A 24,892-nucleotide genomic window follows, 5' to 3' on the forward strand; every position below is an offset into this window, starting at 1 on the left:
ATTGGATCGTAGTTGCTTTTAGATGTTATTGTTCATTAATAACTCATTTAAGAGGAAAAAATACTTTCTGAAACGCTGTGTTGTCGTTAGTTTATTGTTTAATAGAGGTTTCAGTGAAAGCAGTGCTTTGTAGGTCTAATATTGCATTGAATTTAATTAGTGATATATATGAAAAATATCACTATCATTATTAGTTCCATGTGAAAAGCGAGTGAAACGATAACTAAACAAACACATCTCCAGTGAGACAACATTGACAACAAAAGAATCAATAAAACGTAAACTTTTAAATATAACGATTTGTTTTATATACATATACTGTATATATAGTCATGAAGATGGCTAGAAAAAAACAATTTTCTTCAAATGAAACTATTCTGTTCAGTCATACTCCTCGTTAAATAGTAATTATGAGACAAAATGACCATTACAATAAATAATTCATTATGTGTTTTCTTTTCTTCACATACCAGTTGTACAAATAATAAATTATAAAATCAGTGCTCTGTATTTTCAGTGAAACAGCCATTTCCCATTGAGACAGTACTGCATACATGACGTGAAACTGTGAAAACAGTTCACTAAAATACAAAAAAATGAAATGGATCTGTGCTGAAATGAATCAACAGCTTCAACTGAGCTGCTGGTCATAAACTGAACCTGTGCGTTTGAACATATATCACATGTATTTGATTGAGCATCCTTCAATGTTTCAGACATGAAGTGAAGATTAAACTGAAGTGTGTCAAATGATTTTAAACGGAGCGTATGATTGGCTGGTGTTCTTGCATGTCCAGGGCACACATCGTCATTCTAAACAGATAAATGACGTATAGTCATGACTTATACATACATTTAAAATCATAGTTTTTTACAGTTCTGCTCATAAGAATCTGCAAAAAGTTTCTTTTTTTAATAACTGTGATTATAAAAAATGCTTTTGTTTTTTATTTAGTATTTAGTACTGCCTAGATGAAGCTATTTGACCTAACTGATATTTACATGAGGGTCGTTGACAAATAAGGTTTTCCTTATTTTTAATTTTTATTAGTTTATCTCCCTTTTCTCCCAATTTTTGGAATGCCCAATTCCCACTACTTAGTAGGTCCTCGTGATGGCGTGGTTACTCACCTCAATCCGGGTGGCGGAGGACAAGTCTTAGTTGCCTCTGCTTCTGAGACCGTCAATCCGCGCATCTTATCACGTGACTCATCGTGCATGACACCGCGGAGACTCACAGTATGTGGAGGCTCATGCTACTCTCCACGATCCACGCACAACTTACCACACGCCCCATTGAGAGCGAGAACCACTAATCACGACCACGAGGAGGTTACCCCATGTGACTCTACCCTCCAATGATGTTGAGATCCAGCTTTGTCACTCTGGACAATTATCACAAAATGCTCCTAAACAGTCATTGATGCTCAAGGAGGCAACACAAAATATTAAGAACCAAGAGTCCGTACATTTTTCAACAGGATAAGTTGGGCAACTTCAGTCATAATTCTGGGTCTGTTCCAAAACCTAGTGAGCTGCCTCTCTGTCTCCTGCCTACATAGGCAGCTGTCTTCTATGGCAGCATGCTAACTGAAATGGAGCCTCAAAAGAGATCAATTTGGAACAGGCAGCAACTCTGCGCATCATTCATATGGCACAGGAGACTCGACTCGCAATGGATTTCAATGCAGGTGACGCAAGAGGAACAACGTGATACTCAAATGACCATAAATATACAGGTAGCACACAAACATTTTGAGTGAGAGTTTTCTATAATTTTAAGCTATTTTTTATTGATACTTTTTAGTATTGAATAGATTACATGTATATTCATAATCAAAATTTCTCTCACTTCGTCCGCCATCTTGGATTTTTTCCACTGAGCTCAACACAATGCATTTTGGTATTGTCTACCCTGGGAAGGATACATACACAGATGAGCCAAAACATTATGACCACTCAGAGGTGATGCGAATAACGTTGATCATCTCCTAACAAGGCCACATGTTAAGGTCTGGGTAGATTAGATGGTTAGTGAACAATCAGTTCTCGTAGTCAACATGTTGAATGCAGGAGAAATGGGCAGGAGTAAAGACCTGAGCGACTTTGACAAGGGCCAAATTGTTATGGCCAGACAACTGGGTCAGAGCATCTCTAAAATGACAAGGCTTGTAGGGTGCTCCCGGTCAGCAGTGGTGAGTACATACCGTCAGTGGTCCGAGGAGGGACAAACCACAAACCGGCGTCAGGGTGTTAGGTGCCCAAGGCTTGCCGTCAAGGCCATTCATGTGGATGTCAATTTGACACATGCCACCTACCTAAACATCGTTGCAGACCAGGTACACCCCTTCATGACAATGGCATTCCCTGATGGCAGTGGCCTCTTTCAGCAGGATAATGTTCCCTTCCACACTGCACACATTGTTCTGGAATGGTTTGAGGAACATGATGAAGAGTTCAAGGTGTTGCCCTGGCCTCCAAATTCCCCAGATCTCAATCTGATTGAGCATCTGTGGAATGCTCTGGACCAACAAGTGCATGGCGGGTCCACCTCACAACTTACTTGAAGGATCTGCTGCTAATGTCTTGGTGCCAGATACCATAGGACACCTTCAGAGGTCTTGTTGAGTCCCTGCCTCGGCGGCACGCAGAGGACTATAAGCATATTAGGCAGGTGGTCATAATATTTTGGCTCATCATTGTATGGCGCTACCTTAGAATTCGGCCAAAATGAAGTATCTACCTTGCCTACCTTTTAAAACAGCCTTTGGGTCGGGAGCGCGCCTATGATGTCTTAAAATGCTACAACTGGACGCAATTTACTAGGTTTTGGAAAAGACCCAGTATTTTTGTAGAATATACTTAGATATCCGTTATGCAGCTTCTTCAGAAATAGTACCTAATAAACAAAAGACGACTTTTACGATTTGTAATACTAAAAATACTAAACTCTAGATACTGCAAGGGGTGTGTGAATTTATGAATGCAACAGTGTGTCTTTTTTAACATAGAGAGGAAGATCAATTCATTGGTGGAGTTTGAAGGCAAAGTGTACTTCGGATGTCCTCGTGCCGTTACGTCTCGCGCATGCACCTGGAGCTGACTGCGCAAAAGAGTTTCACGTTGTAGTGTGCATGTGGCGAATGCGTTCGTACATGCTCACCGTTAAAAGAGGATACTTTGACAGACTGAGCGCTCGACCATGCACGAGACGGAACAGCATGTGGAAAAAAAGTATACCCTAGATCTAAGACTCAAACAGACATTAACAATAGTGGAACATATATATATATACAGTACATACATACATTAGCAATGTCATCAACATCATTTGTCCACAAAAGGCTGAAACTACCACTCAAAACCCTGAAACTGAGAAAGGAACAGACATTCAGTCGTATTCACGGATGCGGTAAGCGTACTGACTTTTCTGAAGGCAATTACTGAGTGATTCCTGGAAGGTTAACCCGAGAAGATCAGCATTCCACATGACCCTTTCATTGAAGTCAAAGGTTCTTTTGGAATGGAAGATCTTAGAAATGCACTGGACTCTAAGTAGGGTTTTGGACCCTTGATAGGACATTCACATTGATACCGATTTGCTGCAACAATATGATGAGAAGTCTTTTGGTGATGCGACAAAGTTGAGCTCAATTTAACTTTACGCTAATGAGCAGCGATGTAAAAATGATAACAACCAGTGGGAGTGCAGACAGTGCTGCTCGTGAAATTGATGGTCTGATACAGTTAGAAACTCTGTTTGAATGCATGATATCAATCAAAAGTACAGCGATCTGCAGCAATTAAAGGGTTGTGGACCATTAAGTAGGCTGTGTTAAGGGGTATGGTTTTGTCAAATTTTCCTAGCTTTGCACTGGACCCGTAAGTGGAATGACTGCTACTGGGAGTGTCATGAGAAAATTGGCCGTGGCTTAGCCAAAAGGGGCTTAGCTGCATCGAGTGAACAGTTTGCAGGTCATTTTGCCACATTTGAGGCAAGAGCCGTAAATTCGCGTCCAAGTCACAATTCTGAATACTAGCTGAACTCCCCAGTGAATGTGTTTAGAGCAAGGAACAGCATTTATAAAAACAACTCCAAGTCTAATGGGAGCTGTGACAGGTCAGTCATGTAAGCGTCCATGTGCTTCATCAAGACCGTGTCTCAGCTGGACACTCGACATGGTCGACAAGGAACAAGGTACTTCCTTTTTATTGAGAGATCCTCAACACTTTTTAATCAGGCAGTGTTTGAACGCTGAGGGTCTAGCAGTGAGCAGGCAACCCTTCGCCAGCTTTCCATGCCGGTCCTTGCATTGCACTGTGCGACTCTGCCAACCCGTATTACAAGTTCTGGAGCATGTCATCCACGATCCTGTCACCCAACGCGGGCCCGCGGACATCGTTGTTGGAGGCTGTGTCGTCAAAGGAACCTCGGTAGTAAACATCAAGACCTCTGGTGACGACAACGCCTCAGCGGTGGCTGAGGACACGAGAGACGTCCGAGGTGGAAGCGGAATTTTACGCGGCATGAAGAAACTGTAGCGGATGTCTAGCGGCTTCTTAGAGTCTGTGGCCAGAATCTGCACCACCAGACTCTCTTGTAGAGCTCCAGGGCCCATGCTGTGAAGGGCGTCATCTCGCTGACTCCACCCGCTGTAGTTGAGGACGGATCCATTGAGGGGGATAATGGTCTCAGAGGTAAGGATCATGAACTTGCCATTCAGAAGGTATTCTCCACCAGGGCGGCGCAGAGAGAGGTAAGCCGTGTAACTTGTCTGGCCTTTGGGTTTGTACTGTCGTACCTTGAGGTGTGTCGAGCCCTCTGGGACCTTCACGACATCAGTGTAGCCCTTACTGAAGAGAAGATACACAAGCACAATTAGGACAAAATTTAAACACATAGGGCTTGTTTCTGAATGAACAACCTTTATTTTTGCTAGAGCAACATTGCTATTAACCAAACATTGGATTAGAATTTGCTCAGAGCAGGTGCGTTTGTAGACTTTTATCACCACTGGGGCACAGGCCCCCCAATAATCAATAAAGTGTGCCTTTCCACATGGGAGCTAAGGTATATTTGATTGGATAGATTTCTGATGAGGAAAAACGTTCACTTCAACAGCCGTCAAAATTAGAATTTTGAAACCATATTTCCCAGATGGGTATATCTGGAATATTTTACTGGGGAACAGCAGAACTCTACTGAGGATCATGCCTGGGTAAAAGGGGTCTAGCGATGCCGCTGACTCAGAAATTGCTCTTACATATCTCAAGAGCTCAACATAATTTTAGGTGCACTCAGTCAATGTTTTCCTCATTGCAAATGAACAGTAATTTTGAAATATATGTATAAAATCGACCACTCACATGAGACGAAGATTCCATTTTAGTAAGCTTTTAAAAAAAAAAATTATTTTGCATGGACAGGGTCTGTCTGTTTTTCTGTCTGTCTGTCTGTCTGTCTGTCTGTCTTTTTCTTTCTTTTTGGAGGAGGTTTGGCACAGGGATTAACAAGAAAAATTAAAAATGTCACTTCATGTCAAAAATGTTGCAGACCCCTGCTGTACACTCTGCTGAAAAGACCAGCTGAAACCAGCCTAAACTGGTTGGCTGGTTTAAGCTGGTCGTTCAGCCCAGCCAATCTTGTCAGTTAGTTGGATTCATTGGGGTTTTGAACATTTTTTAGCTGGTCAGGTTGGGAGATCAGCTAAGACCACACTGACCAGCTAAGACAGCTAAAAAAAAAAAAAAGTGTTCAAAACCCCTCTAAAACCAGCCTGACCAGCTATGAACAGGCTGAACAACCAGCTAAAACCAGTCAACCAGCTTATGCTGGTTTTAGTTTGTCTTTTCAGCAGGGCAGCATTTAATGATTATTTCAATGGCTTTACAATGTAAACACCATGAAGTATGAACATACAATAATATGGTAGCCTACCATACACGTTTTCTAGGCATAAAACGTAACACTCAAGTTTATACAATATGTAACAGGGGTCCCGGCTCCATCTCTCTACCCACCAAGGGGTCCTTGGCCTGAAAATGGTTGAAGACCCCTGCTTTACTTAGTTGCAATGACTGGCGCATGCTTCACCGGTCAAAGAGGTTAGTTCCGTTGACATCATTAACTACTTCGAAAGGCACAAGTTTAGCGTGAACTAATTTTTACTCCAGGTAACACTTAAAATGGTTGTTGTTATCCATCTAGATTGCTCATTTTGATTTTTACATTGCTTCTTATGTAGTACGAAATCCCTAGAATCAGAATCACCATGTTGCCGCACAGTGGTTGCTCAGAAAAAAAGTGGATTGGTGTGTCTAGATGAGTGTATGTGTACTTCTCACCTCTTCTTGGTGAAATTTCCAGCCACTTTGACACAGGTGTTCCCGTCCCCCCCGCAGATGCCGCACTTGTCATATTGAAGTTTAGAGCCGATAATTCCATCACATCCGGTGCGAACACACTTCCCTTTCACACACACTGAACTGCTGTACGGTCTGCATTCTGTCCCATCAATCACCTACACAAAAATAATACAAAATCGTTAATGTTTTCTTTGATGTTCAGTTCTACAGAAGACCACTAATATTTATGGTATAGATGTGATCATCACTCATAAGCAGTATGTTTGATAAAGTATCACTAACAAAAAGCACCAAAAAGTAATTGCATTATTTCTAGCCTTTTGCTTCCACAAAAAAGTACTATGGTAATTCCACATGGTACATTTTTAGGGGCCAAGTCTCGAAGGGGTGGGCATGAATAGCCCCCATACCAAATTTTGGGTCTCTAGGACAAACTAGGACAACATCGACCGTATAACCTCTCCGCCATTTTGAATTTTATGAAAAAGTCATGTTTATTTTAAACGTTTTGTCCAATCTGAATGAAAATTGGCAGGGGTCTTCGACATCATGTCCTGAGGGTACCTAAGCAGTTTGGAGACAGTGCCACATAGTGGTCAAAATGCTTAGTCAATTTAAAAAAACCAAGCTGTAACTATTTTCTCAGAAATAGTTGTATACTCTCAACCTAGAATGTCTCTTTGACGTCAGTCAGACTTGTCGATTGTGTGGCACAGTGGTAAGGACTGGGTGAACCCCGGTTCGATACCTGCTTCAGCTGGTATAAATGTTGTGACTCTCTTGAACCAGAGCTCTTTGCATTGTGCTTAAGGAATGGCTTTAGGGCTTAGCCCTGAACACTGTTGCTTGCAGCTATATTTTGACTTGGTGCCATGATAATATCCTGTTTTTTTTTTTCATGTACCATTGTATTTTTTTTATTCCTTTAAATACTCTGTAAATACCTAGGTCGACCAAATCACCAAGTCATTTGGGGTAACCAACATATAGGTTAAGATTAGGACCCTTTAGACCCTCAAGACTGTATGTGATTTTAAAATAAAATCCAATATTTTGAAATTTTTATGAAAAGGCACATTTTATTCAGGTCAAGTGGTGTAACCTCGAGAAAACTTCTTGATAGTATTGACTCAAAAATTAATGATATTGGTAAAATAAATATTTGTCACCTTGAAAAAATTTTTTAAATATGTTTTTGAAATGAATGATAAAGTTGTGTACACTCTCAGATGCAAGGAAAATATTTTAATACCTTGTACTTGATGGTTACACAACATGACATTTTTTAATTCATTATTTAAAAAAAAATGAATGGTAGAAAATGCTATAAATGTTTTTAAAAAATTTATGAAACCAAGTTGAACACAAAGATTAAATTCTAAGAACTTGATAAATGTGTTTAAAACTAGATTTTATTTTTTCCTCCCCTTTTCTCCCCAATTTGGAATGCCCAATTCCCAATGCGCTCTAAGTCCTCGTAGTGGTGTAGTGACTCGCCTCGGTCCAGGTGGTGGGGGACGAATCTCAGTTTCCTCCGCGTCTGAAACCGTCAATCCGCGCATCTTATCACGTGGCTTGTTGAGCGCATTACCGCGGAGATGTAGTGCGTGTGGAGGCTTCACGCTATTCTCCACAGCATCCACGCACAACTCACCACGTGCCCCACCAAGAGCGAGAACCACATTATAGTGACCACGAGGAGGTTACCCCATGTGACTCTACCCTCCCTAGCAACCGGGCCAATTTGGTTGCTCAGGAGACCTGGCTGGAGTCACTCAGCACACCCTGGATTCAAACTCGTGAGTCAAGGTGTGGTAGTCAGCATCAATACTCGCTGAGCTACCCAGGCCCTTTAAAACAAGATTTTTAAAAGATTTCTCATTTTTATTGCTTCGGACAACTTTATTTGTCAATAACCCAAGTACTATGGTGTTTAGAGTATTTGGCTAATATGGAGTTATTAGCGTATTATAATACTCTGCACACTAGACTCACCCGCTGTGAGAACAATATATAGTATCCCGTTCCTTTCGCCCTGCAGGTCAGTTTGCACACATCTTTAGGAAGCACGCCGGCAAATTTGGGCACCCATTCCACAAACGTCTTCACTCCTTTCGGGTCGGTCTGGGGGCCGTTCCGAACTTCACACTGTTCCTGTCTAAAACTCTTACCTGACACAAACATATTTGTCCATTGTGTTACTTGCATGAACACGCATGTTTTCATATGTAATTCACAGTACGTTTTGAAGGACACTCACTTGATGAAGGACATGGCATGACATTACACGACCGGTAGACCGCTCTCTTTCCAGTGCAGTAACGGCCGTTGTTGCGAGGAGGGGGATTGTTGCACAAACGATGTGCAAACTGCACGCCGCCACCACACGTACGTGAACACGAACCCCACGGACCCCAAGAGCTCCAGCTGCCGTGATTAGACGTCTGTGAAACAGAAGATTAGAGAGAGTTAGTGAGAAAATCACACAGATATATATCAAAGTATGAGAATATGGGTTACATTTGTTAAAGTCAACATTAAACGCCATTTGCAACTGATTTTACTTCCCTAATATGACATATTTCTGAATGAAACAACAACAAATCGTTTCTATGATATATTTTGATGAAAGCTTACAAAGTAGGGGTGTGAATGTTTTGGTTGAAACTTAACGATTCGATTCCGATAAATAGGTTTTTGATTCAATTCAACATTTTTTTTTTTTTTTTTTTTTTTTGCAAGATTAAATTCAATACACTTTAAAAATCGATTTGATTCAATTAACGATTCAATTCTGTTATTATTGGAGAACGAATACAAGTACGAGTACCGATACTTCCTTTTCGGTACTGGTGGATACGATACATTATTTTTTGTTTATTCATTTTTTTCTGAAATCCATATCAATAGTTTATTAAAATATTATCAGCAAAATGGGGTTTAAATAAAGGAATACGTTAGGGGCTCTGTTTTCGTGATTTTTTTTTATTTATTTTTTCTGTTTTTTTTATCAAATCAGTCAGTAGAAGTGAAGTGTGTGCCGATACAATCACTGTTAATACTAGCCGTGATTTGTGTCAGTCGATGAGAATTATTAATAATAATTATATTCTCTATAATTTAACAGAGCATACCTGTATATCCATATCCTGAACCACATTTTCCATGCATATAAAAGAAACATGTCCCATTTAACAAGGACGCACAAAATAATGTAAATCCATATTTTTATTCGTCAAGTCATATTTATTTGTATAACGCTTAACAGAGAATGAAACTGTAATATCTATAAGTTCTTAGAGTGATCATTGTGTAGTTTGATTAAATATGATTGTAAATTGTGTATAAAAATAAATAATTAAATAATAATTGTATTTATAACCCCAGTGAGCAAGCTGAAGGCAACTGAAGGAACACAAAACTCCATAAGACGTTGATTAATGGAGAAAAATAACCTTGTGAGAAACCAGACTCACTGTGGGAGCCAGTTCCCCTCTGACTAACAGCATGAATATAATGCCAATATTAGTTATTTATGTGCAGTGCAAGACATGGTTTAAAATGAGTAAACTAAGTAAGTGTTAAGGGTCAGTGTTTAAACAAAGATTTAGTATGAACTGTAAGATTAATGACTAATGTCTTTGAAGTTCATCCTGGATTAACTGCAGAAGTTCACATTGATGCATTGTGCTTTGTTAGTTGTCTGATGAAGGCTTTTGTTGGCAATTAATTGAAAGTCTATGTATTCCATTTTCCATTTATTCTTCCAATTCATTGCATACAGTCCATTTACACTACCAACTTCTTATGAATATACTGTCTTTGTTTATATCGCTGGTGATTGACAAGGAATGGACTGTATAATAGGCCGGAGAAGAACCTCTATTGACCCGATTAGTGCTTTGCACATGCGATTTCGCCAAACCCACTTGCGCCTACACTTAGCACCCGCTTACACGAAAATACCAAAACAACATGGCCATGCCCACTGACTTTGCGCTTATGAGTTAACGCATTGCACTGTGCTTAGCGCTTGCGTACTTAAAATTGGGTCCTAAAACTTGAATCAAATAAAAATATAATACAATGAATTTTAAATATTGGAATATTTTTATCAAATTAAGTGCTTTTATACAGAACCTCACAGCACAATCCAAAGTACAACATTTGAGTTACTTTTGTCAAACAAAGTGCTGTGTAACAGAGCATGACAGATGTGAGGTATTGCTTAAATATAATACAATTATATTTGATTTATTATTATTAGTAGTAATAGTAGTAGTAGTAGTAGTATTACAGAGAATTTTACATAACTATACAGTAGTGATATATTTATATTATACTTTTTTCCATTTAAATTGAGCTTTTATTTTGGCGAAAGCTTTTATTTTGAAGCCCTATGTTTGAAGTTTCTGTGTGTTTTTGATGTAGCTTCTCACTTCTGGAAAAGCCGGTCACAATGTGACCCAATGTGATCGATGAAAGCTTACAAACATAGTTTTCTTTGGAATAATATGCACTAATGAGTCATGCACAATAAGACCAGGAACATGTATTGAAGAAGCAAATAGGGTTAATTTTGTTTACATGTTGACTTAAAAGGTTATTTTAGATTATAACTTCATGATTTCTGTTCTTAACACTGTAAAGCCTTAATTTTTTATTTATTATTATTTACTTTAAACTGTTTTTAGTACTATTAGACAAACTATGCATCATATTTGATACATTAGGCTTTTTTTTTTCTTTTTTCTCCCCAATTTGGAATGCCCAATTCCCAGCGCACTCTAAATCCTCATGGTGGTGTAGTGACTCGCCTCAATCCGACTCGCCCTTTATCCCAACATAAGAGTTCTTTTCGCGCAAGTCCACCATCATTTTAAATAGATCGATATAAACATTGAAACCACTTTTTTCAAAAATAACCACTAGATGGTGCCATAAACATGTGAAACTTACATACCATAGGTTGTTTGGCTCGTCAGCTTGAACAGAGAGTGAAACAGGAGCCGTCAAACATTGTGTATCATATTTGATACACACGGCGTTATAAGGTTAAAAGTCATTCAATGACTCTAACAATGAATAACAAAAAACTCAAATATATGCTTCCTTTGAGCTTAGAGATTAACAAATAACTTTAACTGACTCATTCTCATCTTCAAACTTTAGAATGGCTTTACAAACATAAGTCACATGGTTGTTTAATGTCATGAGTTGTGTAACGTCCTAAAAATTCAGCGGCATGAATGGACAGTAAGGTTAAGGAAAAAATGAGCATACACGCCCATTCACAGACCTGCAATAAACAAAATCTGTGCCAAAAATGGCCCAAAACAGCAGAGGGCTAAGTAAATGTAACTTTCTTTCTTTTGTAAAGGCGATTTATATTCAAGTTTTGGGTCACTAGGGACTGAAACGAGATGAGGGTGAAGTGATTTTTTGGGTGAACTATCTCATTTAACACAAGATATTTTCAGTAAAATACACAACGGATGACATGTTAGCGACAGGAAGGGTGTGGAGAGACATTTCAGAGTGACACCAAAACAGCATATCCTGATTCCATGCAACAAACAAACACGCATGCACAAGGCGGGTATTTTTCTGCAGGAATAAAATGCGTCTCTAGAACACTTAATGACCTGCGACATGGGACAAAAATACCCGACCTGAGGGGAAAATTCCTGTTTGATACTAATCTGGTTAACTCGCACCCGCTCAGTGTGATACGCTCAGAGAATGAGAGAGTGGAGGATAAAAATAAAATTGTTTTAGAAGTGGAGCAAGAATATAAATCATGCACAATAAGACCAGGAACATGTATTAAGAAAGTATTTTGATTCTATGTCAGCTTTAAACTATTCATCTTACCGAGTAATGTCTCTTGCGGGTTTTGTCCACACACTTCCCCTGTAGACAGATCCGGCCGCTGCTGCACGGTGTGCCCTCTACAGCGGGCAGTTTCTTCGTCAGACAAACCATCTGCCCCTTCCTGATGACTGAACACCACAGACGGGCACACACGTCCATGCCTGGGCACATGGTGTACTCCGGGCCGAATGCTAAACGGCACTGCTGTACGGCATCATAACTCTGACCCGGCAACTCTTCTGGACCGAGAAGAGGCTGACGAGGCGTGTCCAACAGACACTCAGCTACAGACACACAAAGATGCTATTAGCCAATATCAGCATTTTATTATTATTATTATCATTGGCATTGGTCTGATTAGGCTGACTGTGACGTTCTGTAACATTGGTGCTGGCAATGATGATGACGAAGACGATGATGATGAAGTAAAGATGAACCCAAGTGCAGTTTATTTACATAAGTGATATCCAAAACGTGAATCCAAACCATAACAAACATAAACGACTTGACATAGACTTGACTTGACTTGACTACGCTACACAAGCACAATACCTGACCAATACATGGACAAGGGGTAAAATAAAGATGAGGGAACCAATGAACAGACAGAACTAATAACAAAATAATCAAACAATAAACCAATGAAAACAAGACACATGAACCTGGAGGGAAACATGAAATCACATGACAAGAGAACTACATGACATGAAACAGGAACTAAACTTTTCAAAATAAAAGACATGAAAAACTTGAATCAACAAAATACACATGACATATCCCCCCACTAAGGGGCGGCTCCCGACACACCAGCAGCTTTTTAAAGATGCTGATTTCATTTTCCAGCAGGATTTGGCACCTGCCCACACTGCCAAAAGCACCAAAAGTTGGTTAAATGACCATGGTGTTGGTGTGCTTGACTGGCCAGCAAACTCACCAGACCTGAACCCCATAGAGAATCTATGGGGTATTGTCAAGAGGAAAATGAGAAACAAGAGACCAGAAAATGCAGATGAGCTGAAGGCCACTGTCAAAGAAACCTGGGCTTCCATACCACCTCAGCAGTGCCACAAACTGATCACCTCCATGCCACGCCGAATTGAGGCAGTAATTAAAGCAAAAGGAGCCCCTACCAAGTATTGAGTACATATACAGTAAATGAACATACTTTCCAGAAGGCCAACAATTCACTAAAAATGTTTTTTTTATTGGTCTTATGATGTATTCTAATTTTTTGAGATAGTGAATTGGTGGGTTTTTGTTAAATGTGAGCCAAAATCATCACAATTAAAAGAACCAAAGACTTAAACTACTTCAGTCTGTGTGCATTGAATTTATTTAATACACGAGTTTCACAATTTGAGTTGAATTACTGAAATAAATGAACTTTTCCACGACATTCTAATTTATTGAGATGCACCTGTATATGTTTTATGCCTGATTTCACATATTTAAAATTCTAGATTTCAGCTTTAATGTGAACATTGTTTTTTTGTTTTTTTTTAAACAGACAAAACAGTATAGATTTAAAATACTTGACATCATAACAGAATCAATGATATGATGCTTATTTTTTATTTTTTTTTTTTGAGCCCAGATCTATCAAGATATTCAAAAATACATTATAAATGCAAGTCACACATACACAAAAAATAAATAAAATAAAATAAAAAAAAAAAAAAATATATATATATATATATATATATATATATATATATATATATATATATATATTATTTTTTTCTGGGGGAAAAAAGTAAAAAATGACCAATTGGTGTAACCGTCTGGAGACTGTAAAATAAATCAAATAAATAAATAAATACATCAATTATTATAAAAAGCTTAAATTCTTGAAAAGAAATGTTGGCATGAGTAGTTTGGAATTATCTTTAATTTCTTTAATTTAATATAATTTATTTTGTTTTAAAATATGATTAATATTTGAAAAACATTTGTTCACGAAATCAAAGTCTGGTGGTCTAACCAACATGCAGGTAGCCAAATAAATTAAAAAAAAATTTTTTTTTAATTTAATGCATTTTTATGAAAAGGCACATTTCGTTCTGGTCAAATGGAGTATCTGTGAGAAAACATTTTGTAAAAAATATTTTTACCTTACAAAATATGTTTGAAAACTTTGATTAAGTTACAATCTCGTGTATTCAAGGTGCCTCTATAGTCACACCACATGACATTTTTAAAAGTCATGTTTTTATTTTATTTTTTATTTTATAAATATATATATATAAAAAAGAAAAACCCAACATGGACACAAAGATTATATTTCTATAAATTTGACAAATGTTCTAAAAGATTTCTCATTTTTATCACCTTGCACAACTTTTATTTGTCAATGACAAATTTTAAAATATGATTCATATTTGAAAAAAAGTTTATCCACCAAATCAAAGTAAGGTGGTGTAACCAATATGTAATTATCCATTCTGTTGTCATGTGAGAAAAAAACAACAACAACAAATAAACACTATAACACAGAAGACCCCTTCAGTTTTTAAAATTGTTAAATATTTTGACATTTTTATGAAAAGGCTCATTTTGTTCAGGTCAAATGGAGTAACCCTGAGAAAACTTCTTCTCGTGACTCAAAAATTCATGACATGAAAAAAAAATATTTGAAAACTTTTATTAAGTTACACACTCGTATATTCAAGGTTCCTTGATGGTTACACCACATGACATTTTTTTTAAAGTCAAGTTTCTTTTGTTTTTGTTTTTTTGTACAAAATGCTATAAATGTATAAATGGACCAAAAGATTACATTTCTACGAACTTGCCAAATGTTTTAAACAAGATTTTTAAAAGACTTCTCATTTATACCACCTTTGACAACCTTATTTGTGAATGACCCACCAGCTATTGGGCATAATATACAAATAATTATATTTATTTATCAAATGTATCATTTTAGGCGACTCTATACTGTATGTTGCCATAAGTGGAATTCACAAAAGCAGTTAATTATACACAGTTCAAGTTGTTTATAAAAATGATTGTTTCTCACCGTGGCCGTCATCAAAGAAGTCAGTGATCGTAGTAGACGTACAGCGACTCCAGGGTTTAGAAGCGTCAATAGAGGTCAGTATAGATGACATGAGACGTTTCTCTTCAGAGGAGCCAAAGCGTTCTTCACAGAACTTTGAATCGTCATGAGACAAACCCAGCAGATGCCCTGAACACACACACACACACACACACACACACACACAGGAAGTGATGTTATGAATGTTTTGGGTTTTAGCCCAGGCCCTATTTCACTCCAGAGAGAAATTATTTAATTATCTTTTAGTACCATTAAGGGTTTTTGCATTACAACATTATTTTATTCATATTTAAGCACATTTAAACCATCAGATTATCATTACTGTAATACAATACAGTACAAAGGCAGTTCAACAATTAGGCCTAATACCACATTATATATTTATTTAAATAATATATGGTCATATTTTACTCTAAAATCAAAGAAATGAATAACAAATTACATTTTGCATTAAGAAAATCAAGTCTAGAGCATTTTTAGGTCTATTAGGATTTTTTTTACATTGTGAAATAATTTTTCATGACACATTTTACCCCCCAATTCTCATCACCACAATGTGGAAAAATGATATCTTGGTTAACCCCGTAAACTCTGGTGCATTTTTGTGCTGCTGCCCACAATTTTTCACACTCAAATTTAAAAACTCACCATTCACACATACTGTGGACTAATTGCATTTTTCAGAGAAACGGCCATATAAAAAAAGACTCCAATTATTCATAAATAATATTGTATGTGTATATAATATTATGATAAACAGAATTTTTTTTTTTTTTTTGTCCTAATTTGTAAACATGTAATTCTGGTTCTGTTCACTCTACCTCACTTTGAAAAGTCTCATTTTATTCCACTAGATGGCAGAAAGCACTAGAAATTGTTTTTTTCTCTATCACATTCCATCACAATATACAGATCTGAAATGTAGGTGGCGCTCTAACACATTTTATCCCTCACAGATGTGCTCGTCCATAGACATTCAGTCTAATTTTCAGTTCAAGCAACACCCTCGTTATTTCATTGAATATCTCGGCCTCTGAGTGGACTAGAAGCTCAATCTAGGTGTCATTAGAAAGCTGAGATCCTCCACTTTGCGATGATATATAACAATTTATCATCAATACTTGATAACATATATTTCTGATGATTTGTTTTGCATGCTGTTCCTGCTGCATTGCATATTTTGTTCTGGACATCTAAGATATAACATTGGATTATTCACACAAGCAAGCTCACAGACACGTAAAAATTGCTCATTTTTTAGAAAACTGCCTAAGGTAAGAGCAGATATAAATGTTTTGGCTATTTGGGGCTTACAGCAGCAGTAATCAGAGCATAAATGAGGCATTTATATTTGATGTCTTACAAATATCATATTTCATTTTCTGATTCTTTTGAAAATCTTTTGAACTGTGGTATTAGGACAACAAAATACACTGTACAGTCACATCCTTGAGAATAAGAGCTTTCATTTTATATATAACTTGTCTTTGTCTATCTCAAGTGCTATTTTAAAGACTTTTATAATCATATTGATATTTCTACCATGTAACCACTAGGAGGCGCTTATTTGCGGCACGGATGTTTTAAGGCCTTATTTTGTTATTTTAAGTAGCATAATGCAGATGAGATGGTCATCTATGAAAAGCTCAGATTCTAAGCTTTCAAATGATACCTTATATGCCTGACTTATGTATACGGGGACTTGAGCATTTTAAGCGTAAATGTTTTTCATGATATTGCGCCCTTTTGGACCCGCCGAGGTTAACTGTCATGAAATTAAAGGCACTATGCAAAAAAATCTGAATTATCCTAAAACTGGGTTTTGATCATTTCTTATTTTCTCTTTTGATTTTGGGGTAAAATATGACATGAATATGTTTGTATGTCATGATTACCGATCTCATGCGCCACAGTAAATGCTGCGTGTAGACCGTCGTCTTCAATGATCGCGCAGCTTCTCTCTGGAGAACACACAGTACCCACGTCTGCCATGCCAAGAGTGTCACATGAGTGATGCCCGCACAGATCCTGCACAAATCAAACACACACTCATGAATAGAAGAGATACATACATACATACATCTATCACACTCTTTTACACACAGGAACACCCACAACAACCACCAATACTAATAATACGGCATTCCTGTAGATCAACTGCACTAGCAACACCAAAGTCATGGGTTCATTCTGCTAAATGCATACATTTAAATAATACTAAATACTAAACTAGTTATTGTGAGTGTGAATGAGGCTTGATTCATAACTGAATAAACACATACATACAGGCAACCTGTTTTCATGTTTTTTTGTCATTCATAATGACTAATGATCTTCACCGACAGACATGCAAATCATCGAATTTCTCAAAATGTTCTCATAAGTAAACAAACCACAGACACACAGTAAGACAGGTTGATTTCTGGTGTATGTTTACTCGTTCAGTCAGAGAGGTTGAAAACAGTCTGGACTCTGTTCTGGTCTCGTTGCCGAGCCACATGAGAGAAAGCGGCTCTTAACACCGCCGGCCCCTCGAGACCCCTCGCGTTTGTAAAAGCAACATGCCACCGAGTGTCTGTATATGTCTAAACAGCTTGTAGAGTAAAGTTTAGCTCATGAGCTCAGCGGAGTGCGTGTGTAATGTGTAATCAGGTGAGACGCAGGCCAGAGGACGAAACTGGGTAAAAACAAACCCCAAAACTCAAACCTGAACGCTTGGATCTATTCTGACGATCAGCATAAAGCATCGTACAGTTTTCTGGTCCACAATCATTAAGAGAATCAGAACCAGAATTATCTTTCCAAACCCTTGTGACTTTCTTCCATGGAACGCAAAAGGAATCATTTATGACACGCAAATATTCAAGAGCTTAAAATTTGTATTTTAATACCTTTTTAGTTGATGGTTACACCACTTGACAAGTAACACAAGAAACTATTATTTTTTTGTGGATAATTTCTTAAATGTTTTTCAAAACGTTATGAAAGTAACACAGACACAAAGATTACTTTTCTATGAACTTGAAACAAAGTTTCTAATATCACCTTGGACACCCTTATTTGTGATTCTGTGACACTGCGCATGGTTGCCAGGTCCTCAATCCTTGTTGTTATACATAAATAAGACATTGTCAATATTTTCATTTTCTAGTGTTTACATTTTTAAGCATCCTTAAAAAAAAGGGTCATGCAACCCAAATATAGTTTAACCCTCTTATGGTATTCGGTCATTTTTGACCGAAATAAATTTTACTAATTTAATTTTAAAAAATTCCTTTATCTGAAAAGTACAAGACTTGGTGACTTTTCCTCCATTTGCAATCTGAACATACACAAAAAAAAAAAAAAAATAAATAAATAAAAGGGGTTGATTCGACAAGTCTAAGTGGTTGGAAAAAAAGCGACACGTTTGGTATTCGCGGTCAAAATTAACCAACCACTGAAAATGAATGGGAAAGTCAGAGCAATTTTTTTTTAAATCTGTCAAATACAATCAATAAATCAGTCACAATATAGAAAAAAACAGACAGAAATTACAGGGTGAGACTCTAAAACATCCTCAGTCCAAAACATACACTCACTCACACACACACACACAAAAATGAACTGGTGAGACTATAACACAGAGCTTTTTTTTTTTTACATTTGTCAAAAAACAAAAAAAAAAAAACAATCAGACACAATGCTAAACACACAAACTCAGAAATGAAGGGGTAACACCATGACACACTCACAATGCAGAACACACACCTGCTCTGCGTCCGAATATCCATACTTCTCTACTATGTAGTATGCCAAAAACAGTATGCCAGTGGAGTAGTATGTCCGAATCCACATTATTCATGAAGCAGTAAGTGAGAAATACCCAGATGACCTACTATTTTAGGCGAGATTTTGAAGTGCTGATCGACTGGACACTTAACGATCCCATAATCCCTCAGGAGCTGAGGCGACGTCACGTTCAAAACACTAGATTTAAAGGAACAAGGGTGAATCGCGAGGTGGACACCTCTTCTCAACTGTACGTGCTAAATATACCAAGATTATTGATCCTTGTGCTTAAATGATGCTTGTTTAACAAAACCAGAACAGATAGTTTTCACAGTTATTGTTCTTACGTCATATATTCGGGTCACGGGACGATGCCAACGTCCCCGGATGAAGTATGTCCGAATTCTATACATACTACTCGTATGCATACCTAAAAGAACACACCGTTTTGCCAGCAGATAAGAGTGTCCTTCTTAAAATACAGTACATACTGTGACAGTACGCAGTTTCGAACATAGCGATACACACACACACACAGAACCAGGGCATCAATAAGTGGAGCTCTACAGACATCTTTTGGTCATTGTTGGCATTACAAGTCATCTGTTGTTTTCTAGCTAATGACAACAATCTAACACAGTTTTTTGGGGCGGTTTTTTTTTTTCACTTTTTAGTTCTTCCGGTTAAAAAACTAAAGTTGAAGCAAAGTCACAAATTGTGAGATGTGGTTGGTTAGAGAGTACGTGTCTACGTCAATAGATTCTGAGCGTTTCTACACATTATTCATGAGAAGGAATGCTTCCATCCAATCACAGCGCTGCCTTATGCATGAGATCGCATTACAGCGGAGATTTCAAAAGCAGTTCCAGGTCAGCGCAAGTTCAACAGGCTTCAAATACAATTCTATTTTTTCATGCATGAACTTCTCTCCTCCTGGCATCGCTCATTATTCCTCTGTTTGTCTGCTGTAGGATGCCCTGAACTACCAGACCTGTTGATTTTGACCTGTTAAATTTTCACAGACAAATGAGAAACAGACAGAGAGCAACATGATATGGGCTGATATTCCGAGGAATTCCTGCCTGAGGGCACCAGGGAAGCATGTCTGCCAATGGACGAGCGTGAAATGAGGGAAATATTGAGAGAATATCATAATAATGACTCCAACGGAGAGGTACACACTGCAAAACATAATTTTCTTAATCTTTATTTTTGTCCTGCTTTCCAAAAAAAACGTACCTAGCAAAATTGTGTAAGATAATAAGACTTGTTTTCAGAGAAAATATCTTGAATTTATTTTCCGTCCTCATTCGAACAAGAAAAAAATAAATAAAATACAGATTTTGCAGTGTGTAAGTCCAATGATCAAAACAGACGCAAGGTGAATGACGGTTCGAAGTTCAGTTCAGAACACACAGATCTTACATGCAAACAAGTTTATCTGCTCGCGGGTCTCACGCTTGGCAAGCATTCTGAGCAAACATGTCGACAGCAGACAGACAGGAAGAGCCGCGGGTGGGTGGAGAAGACTCTGGATATTTGATTTGAGGTGTGATGGGGCGAGAGCGCCGCAAGTTTCTGTCAGCTGGCTTTGATTTATGGGGCGTTTCAGAGCCAGACATATGGGCCCAGTTACACTTTACACTGATATGGGGTCTGTTTACAGAAGTCATTCTGTGGTCTTTACTCTTATGAGCAGAACATCAGGACTGATCCAAATGAAGGGGTTTGGTGACACCATTTCTGGAATCTTTGGATACAAAATCATGGCTATCTTTTCATAAATCATATAAATGGGCCCTCTAGTCTAATGTGTCTAGGGCTGGCCAATATGTAAAAGAAAAAAACATATTTTTGTAGCCTTTTGATGATATTTGATTTTATATATCTCGATACAGCCATTGTCAATGGCATGACGCTCATACTTGGTCTAGATCTATTAACCTTAAAGTCTGGTGGATTTTTGTGCTGCCGTCACACTCAAATTTAAAAGCTCACCATTCACACATGTGGAGTAATTGCAAAAAAATTGGTCTAATTTTTCAGAGAACCCCCCAAATAAAATAAAAAGACTCCAACTATTCATAAATAATATTGTATGTGTTTATAATCTTATGTTAAACATATTTTTTTTTAAACAAAAAACTAAATTTGTAAAATGTAATTCTGGTTCTGTTCACTCTAAAATCTCATTTTATTCCACTAGATGGCAGAAAGCACTAGAAAAAATTCCACATTCCATTACAATATACAGATCTGAAATGTAGGTGGCGCTCTAACGCATTTTATCCCTCACAGATGTGCTCGTCCATAGACATTCAGTCTAATTTTCAGTTCAAGCAACACCCTCGATATTTCATTGACTATCTCATCCTCTGAGTGGACTAGAAGCTCAATCTAGGTGTCATTAGAAAGCTGAGATCCTCCCCATTGCGATATATATTGTATGATCAATAGTCGAAAACATAATTTTCTGATGATTTGTTTTGCATTCTTTTCCTGCTGGATCGCATATTTTGTTCTGGACATCTAAGATATAACATTGGATTATTCAGCCAAGCAAGCTCACAGACAAGCAAACAATGACTAATTTTTTAGGACATTTTTTAGAGAACTTCCTAATGTAAAAGCAGGTTATTTGGGGCTCACAGCAGCAGTGATCGGTGCATAAATGAGATGTTTGTACTTGATGACTTGATGACAGAAATCACAATTCACTGAGATTCTTTTGAAAATATTTTGAACTGTGGTATTAGTGCAACAAAATTAATCTGTCTTTATATTCTTTACAGTCACATTCCTGAGAGTGAGAGCTTTCATTTGATATATGACTTGTCCATTTAGGTGCTATGTGAAGGACTTTTATTTTCATATAAATATTTCTACCCCATTACCTCTAGAGGGCGCTAATTTTCAGCGCAAATATTTTGAGGCCTTATTTTATTTTATTTAACATAAATGCAAAAGTGATGGTTATCTCTGAAAAGTTCAGATTCTAAACTTTCAAATGATACCTCATATGCCTGTATACGGAGACTTTAACATTTTAAGCATAAACGTTTTCGCAATATAGCTCCCCCTTTTGGACCCACCAGCGGGTCCAATAGAGTTTAAGGTTAAGCTGCATCAAAAATGCAAAGTTTACATTGAAAAATATGTTTGAAAACTTTTTTGATTTTGATACCTTTTTAGTTGATGGTTACACTACTTGACATTTTTGACATCGTTAACTTTTGAGAATAAGCACTGACTTTTGACAATAAGGCGCAATCTATAATGAGCTTAATTTACAAAAAAGTTGTGTTTTCCCTGTCAAAAATGACAATGTCTTAATTTCAATATGCATGGCTGTTTAGTGAATTTGTCTCCCTTTAGTGTTTTGAACCAATTCCCTGAAACGTGTGAGTGACACAAAATGTTGATTCTTTTAATATCAGCAACAAAACAGTATCTGTAAAATACTATATATGACCTAGCTGTAAATGTCAACACTCATTCCGGCTCTTTTCGTGTCAAAAGCGAATTCTTTATCCTACCGAGTGTCTCCAGAGGGGCCGGATCCAATTTCAGGCGGTTGCTGCCCAACGCTGGCACAGATCATGAAGATTTCAGACAGCGGGGTGTATGTATGGATGGATGCATTCAGACTGGCCAGAAATCTGTGAGGTTTTCAGTGGACTGTCAATGTATAGTGGGTGAAATACAGGATGTGTGAAATGCCCCAGTGTGTTACAACTAACAGACAGATGATGACCGAGAGGGGAATGTATGAGGAAAAACATCTCTTACAGTCTCAATGTCTTTCAGATTACAAAACAAGTGAGATATCTGTAACACCTACTTTCTTTTTTCTACACAACAATCAGATTAAATGGAGATCAAATAGAGACTTTTGCTGGAGTTTCCTGCTTCTCAGATGTTTCTCCTGAGAAAAAGACCTGAAAGTTCAGAAGAGATCTTAAAAAATTATCAGACAAAAGGTTGTAATCAGATTTGCCAAGATACTAATGTCATAAAAAAGAGATAGATGGACAGAAAGACAAAACTAACGTATGAACAAACGATAAGATAGACAGACAGACAGACCCTGTCACTGCCAGTGCTCACGACCAAGGAGACTGTTCCCCAGTCTCTGCTGGTGTTCACAGCCACGGAGGCCATTCCTCTGTCGCAGCCAGTGCCTGAGCCTTCCACGGCTCCACCCCCTGAGCCGCTCCCTCCTGAACACTGTCCAGTGGCCGCCGTCCGGTTCACTGCCTCCTGTCTAGCGGCGGCCACCCAGTACTCTGTCGCCTCTGCCCTGAGGCTTCTTCCCAGGCCTCCAGACCCCACCTTTGCCCTGAGGCCTCCTCCCAGGCTGTCAGACCCCACCTTTGCCCTGAGGCCTCCTCCCAGGCCACCAGACCCTGCCTCCGCCCTGAGGCCTCCCCCCAGGCTGCTGGATCTCACCCCTTTCCTTAAGTTCCCTCTTTGGTTTCCCTACCTTCCCTCCCTTTCTGTTGTGTTTTCTGTTTTCTGTTAGTGCTCATTTTGTTTGGGACACCGGGAGTCCCTTTGGGGGGGGGGGGGGGGATTACTGTTACGGTCCTGTCACTCTGTCAGTCTGGGTTTTGGTCTGACAGGACCATGGTTCATGTCAGGAGCACGGTGTCTGGATCCTGACTTCCTGTCTGGTTCAGTTTCTGTCTGTGTCGGGATCCAGACACTCGTGCTCCAAGTCTGTCTGTTATTGACATGGGTGCATCGCGCTTATGGCATCTTGGCAGCATTCACTCGCGTCAATACTCGCACACACGGGTGTATCTCGAGTTGAGCTCACGTTGTGTTGTGCACCCGGGTCGCGAGCTGTCTTCATGTTGTGCTGGGGTTCAGACACTTCGGTCTAAGGTGTCGGGTGTGTGTGTGTGTGGCCGAACTCTCGCTCAGGTGTCCTGTCTTGTTTTTGTCGCCTGTTGCGTGCAACGCTTGGCGTTTGCCACACAATGTACGCTCAGGTTCCGTTTAGTGTGAGAATGCGTGGCATCGCTTTGTTTGGTGTTGCTACGCATTCTCTCGTCTTGTTTGTCGGTTAGCATGGGCGTATATTGCCTCATTGTCTTGGCGATGTGCGCTCATGCCATTCGGGTGTTTTGTTGTCTTGTGAGAGCACGTGGCTTTGTTTTGTTTCTGTATCGCTGCGTCATACCCCACCTCCTTGTTTGCCCATTATTAGTTTATTAGTCACACCTGCCCTGTCTTGTTAACCTGTTGATTTCTCTCCCTATTTTAGTTTCCTCGTGCCAGTTTGTCTTGTTTCCAGTCTTGTGTCTTGTGTTTCCAGTCCCAGTCCTGTTCGGTCCGGTTGGTCCTGATTCCCCATTACCCTCTGCCCCAGCCTTGGATTATAATTACTTTACGTTTTCCCCTACTTGGTAGTTTGTTTTTGTTTTTCCCCCCTTGTGGGAGTTTTATGTTGGATTTTTGTGCTTTATTTTTGTATTAAATAAACCTTTATTTTTCACTCTGCGTTTGGGTGAGTCTCTCTATTCCTGACAACGATAGATAGATAGACAGACAGACAGAACGAAAGACAGACAGACAGACAGACAGATAGATAGAATGATAGATAGATAGATAGACAGACAGAATGAAAGACAGACAGACAGACAGACAGAACGAAAGACAGACAGACAGATAGATAGATAGATAGATAGACAGACAGAATGAAAGACAGACAGACAGACAGACAGAACGAAAGACAGACAGAAAGACAGACAGATAGACAAACACAGACAGATTATCTATCCAGATTATCTAGACAGACAGTATAAATGACTGTAGGAA

The 24,892-nt window shown here is 38.5% G+C and overlaps 1 protein-coding gene across 1 annotated transcript in view; it reads right to left on the bottom strand.

The window, feature by feature from the left end:
• Positions 1–291: 291 nt before the first annotated feature.
• The window catches only part of LOC127443363 (A disintegrin and metalloproteinase with thrombospondin motifs 5-like), a 31,431-nt gene continuing 6,830 nt past the window's right edge, over positions 292–24,892 (bottom strand). Inside the window, exons 2-8 of the mRNA XM_051701887.1 lie at positions 17,194–17,326; positions 15,260–15,427; positions 12,241–12,524; positions 8,627–8,810; positions 8,362–8,537; positions 6,346–6,521; positions 292–4,854 (exon numbers count right to left, since the gene is read on the bottom strand). Of these exons, the coding sequence (XP_051557847.1) occupies positions 4,224–4,854; positions 6,346–6,521; positions 8,362–8,537; positions 8,627–8,810; positions 12,241–12,524; positions 15,260–15,427; positions 17,194–17,326 (1,752 nt within the window). The 3' untranslated portion in view covers positions 292–4,223. The remainder of the gene's footprint in view (positions 4,855–6,345; positions 6,522–8,361; positions 8,538–8,626; positions 8,811–12,240; positions 12,525–15,259; positions 15,428–17,193; positions 17,327–24,892) is intronic.

Source organism: Myxocyprinus asiaticus, chromosome 7 (assembly GCF_019703515.2).
Source record: "Myxocyprinus asiaticus isolate MX2 ecotype Aquarium Trade chromosome 7, UBuf_Myxa_2, whole genome shotgun sequence".
Taxonomy (NCBI): Eukaryota; Metazoa; Chordata; class Actinopteri; order Cypriniformes; family Catostomidae; genus Myxocyprinus; species Myxocyprinus asiaticus.